This window comes from Peromyscus leucopus, chromosome 17 (genome assembly GCF_004664715.2).
Source record: "Peromyscus leucopus breed LL Stock chromosome 17, UCI_PerLeu_2.1, whole genome shotgun sequence".
Lineage (NCBI taxonomy): Eukaryota > Metazoa > Chordata > Mammalia > Rodentia > Cricetidae > Peromyscus > Peromyscus leucopus.
This window is the reverse complement of record NC_051077.1, coordinates 23,945,982-23,947,623: the sequence shown is the minus strand read 5'-3', so window position 1 is coordinate 23,947,623 and position 1,642 is coordinate 23,945,982. Positions and strand designations below refer to the sequence as shown.

The following is a 1,642-nucleotide window of genomic DNA, read 5'->3' as shown; positions in this document are numbered from 1 at the left end:
CTTACTTGATGAAAAATATTTGTGTTAATTTGCAGCTCTTTAACACTTTTTTTTTTCTTTTCCTAAGCCGGAATTCAAATTGCTTCTCAAATAAGCTACCTGTATTTAATTCCTGAACTCAGGGATTTCTGTGGGCAAACTTTAATATCTTAAGCTATCAAAATTCTTGAAAGTTACAGAGGTAATCCCTTTGCTAAAGGAAAAATGTTTCCCTTTCAATAACGGAGTCACAAAAACACAGAGCAAAATTAGAGTCCCACAAGATAATGCACTTCCTAGGTGTTTTCATTTCCTCTTTGGAGAGCTCTCTATTTAAGTTCATGCACCAGATTTTAAATGGCTTCTTGTTTTCTTGATGGTTAGCTTTTTTCAGGTCTTTGTGTATTCTAGACAGTAGCCCTTTGGCAGATATATAGCTGGTAAAGATTTTTTCCAGTTCTAGAAGATGGCCGCGGCTAAAGACGGATGTGGCTTAGAAGCTGCTGCTGGAAACGGGCGGCGGCTCCACCTAGGGATTCCTGACGCGGTGTTTGTGGAGGATGTAGATTCTTTCATGAAGCAGCCTAGGAATGAGAGTGCAGATACAGTGTTAAAGAAGAGGGATGAACAATATCAGAAGTATAAGTTTATGGAACTCAACCTTGCTCAAAAAAAAAAAAAAAAAAAAAAAAAAAGGAGGCTGAAAGGTCAGATTCCTGAAATTAAACAGACTTTGGAAATTCTAAAATACTTGCAGAAGAAAAAAGAGTCCACTAATTCAATGGAGACCAGATTTTTACTGGCAGATAACCTGTACTGCAAAGCTTCGGTTCCCCCTACTGATAAAGTGTGCCTGTGGTTGGGGGCTAATGTAATGCTTGAATATGATATTGATGAAGCTCAGGCATTGTTGGAAAAGAATTTATCAACTCCCACAAAGAATCTGGATTCTCTTGAGGAAGACCTTGACTTTCTCTGAGATCAATTTACTACTACTGAAGTCAATGTGGCTAGGGTTTATAATTGGGATGTAAAAAGAAGAAACAAAGATGATTCTACCAAGAACAAAGCATAACACCAGCAATTGAAAATGTGGTTCAGGTTTCCGTACATGTTAAATAAGCCAGTGTTCATCCTTAAAGATTGATGTAACTTTGTTTTTTTTTTTTTATCCCACAGCAAGAATAATTAAAACTTTAAAAACACCATTTATTTATTTATGAAAACAAAAATTACTTTCAGATATTTTATGAAGTTAACAGTATTTTTTTCATATTTTCCCTGCAAAGTAATGCCGCTTTTGTTTTATTTTATCTATTATATGACAACTCTTAACTGAAATGGCCGAAAACTGTGAGGAATGCTATGGAGGCTGATGAATGCTGGGCACCAGCACAGTTTACACGATTTTTTCTTTATTGATTGATTTTACTCTCACTTGATGTAGTAAACCTTTTAAAGGCAAGAAGGACAGTTTAATATTTGTAAACTTGTTTTTCTTTAGTACTTGTAGGAAATTATCATCCTTTGTTGCTGTTGTGTTCTGTAAATGGGGTTTCATGCATTTCTGCTTAACCAGTAGCTTTTATGATACTCTAACCATTTCAGAAAATGATTACTTACTTTCCTACACAGTTTGAGGGCTGTTGACATATATAAAACT

At 35.3% G+C, this 1,642-nt stretch overlaps 1 protein-coding gene across 1 annotated transcript; it reads left to right on the top strand.

Annotated features, from left to right (window-relative positions):
- Positions 1–445: 445 nt before the first annotated feature.
- On the top strand, positions 446–1,114 carry LOC114695167 (prefoldin subunit 3-like). The gene has a single exon (XM_037211567.1). It carries the CDS (start codon positions 446–448, stop codon positions 956–958), a length of 513 nt encoding a protein of 170 aa, XP_037067462.1. The 3' UTR covers positions 959–1,114.
- The last annotated feature ends 528 nt before the right edge of the window (positions 1,115–1,642 follow it).

Coding starts and splice junctions, on each gene's coding strand:
- LOC114695167 (XM_037211567.1), top strand. CDS start 446: ATGGCCGCGGCTAAAGACGGATGTGGCTTAGAAGCTGCTGCTGGAAAC.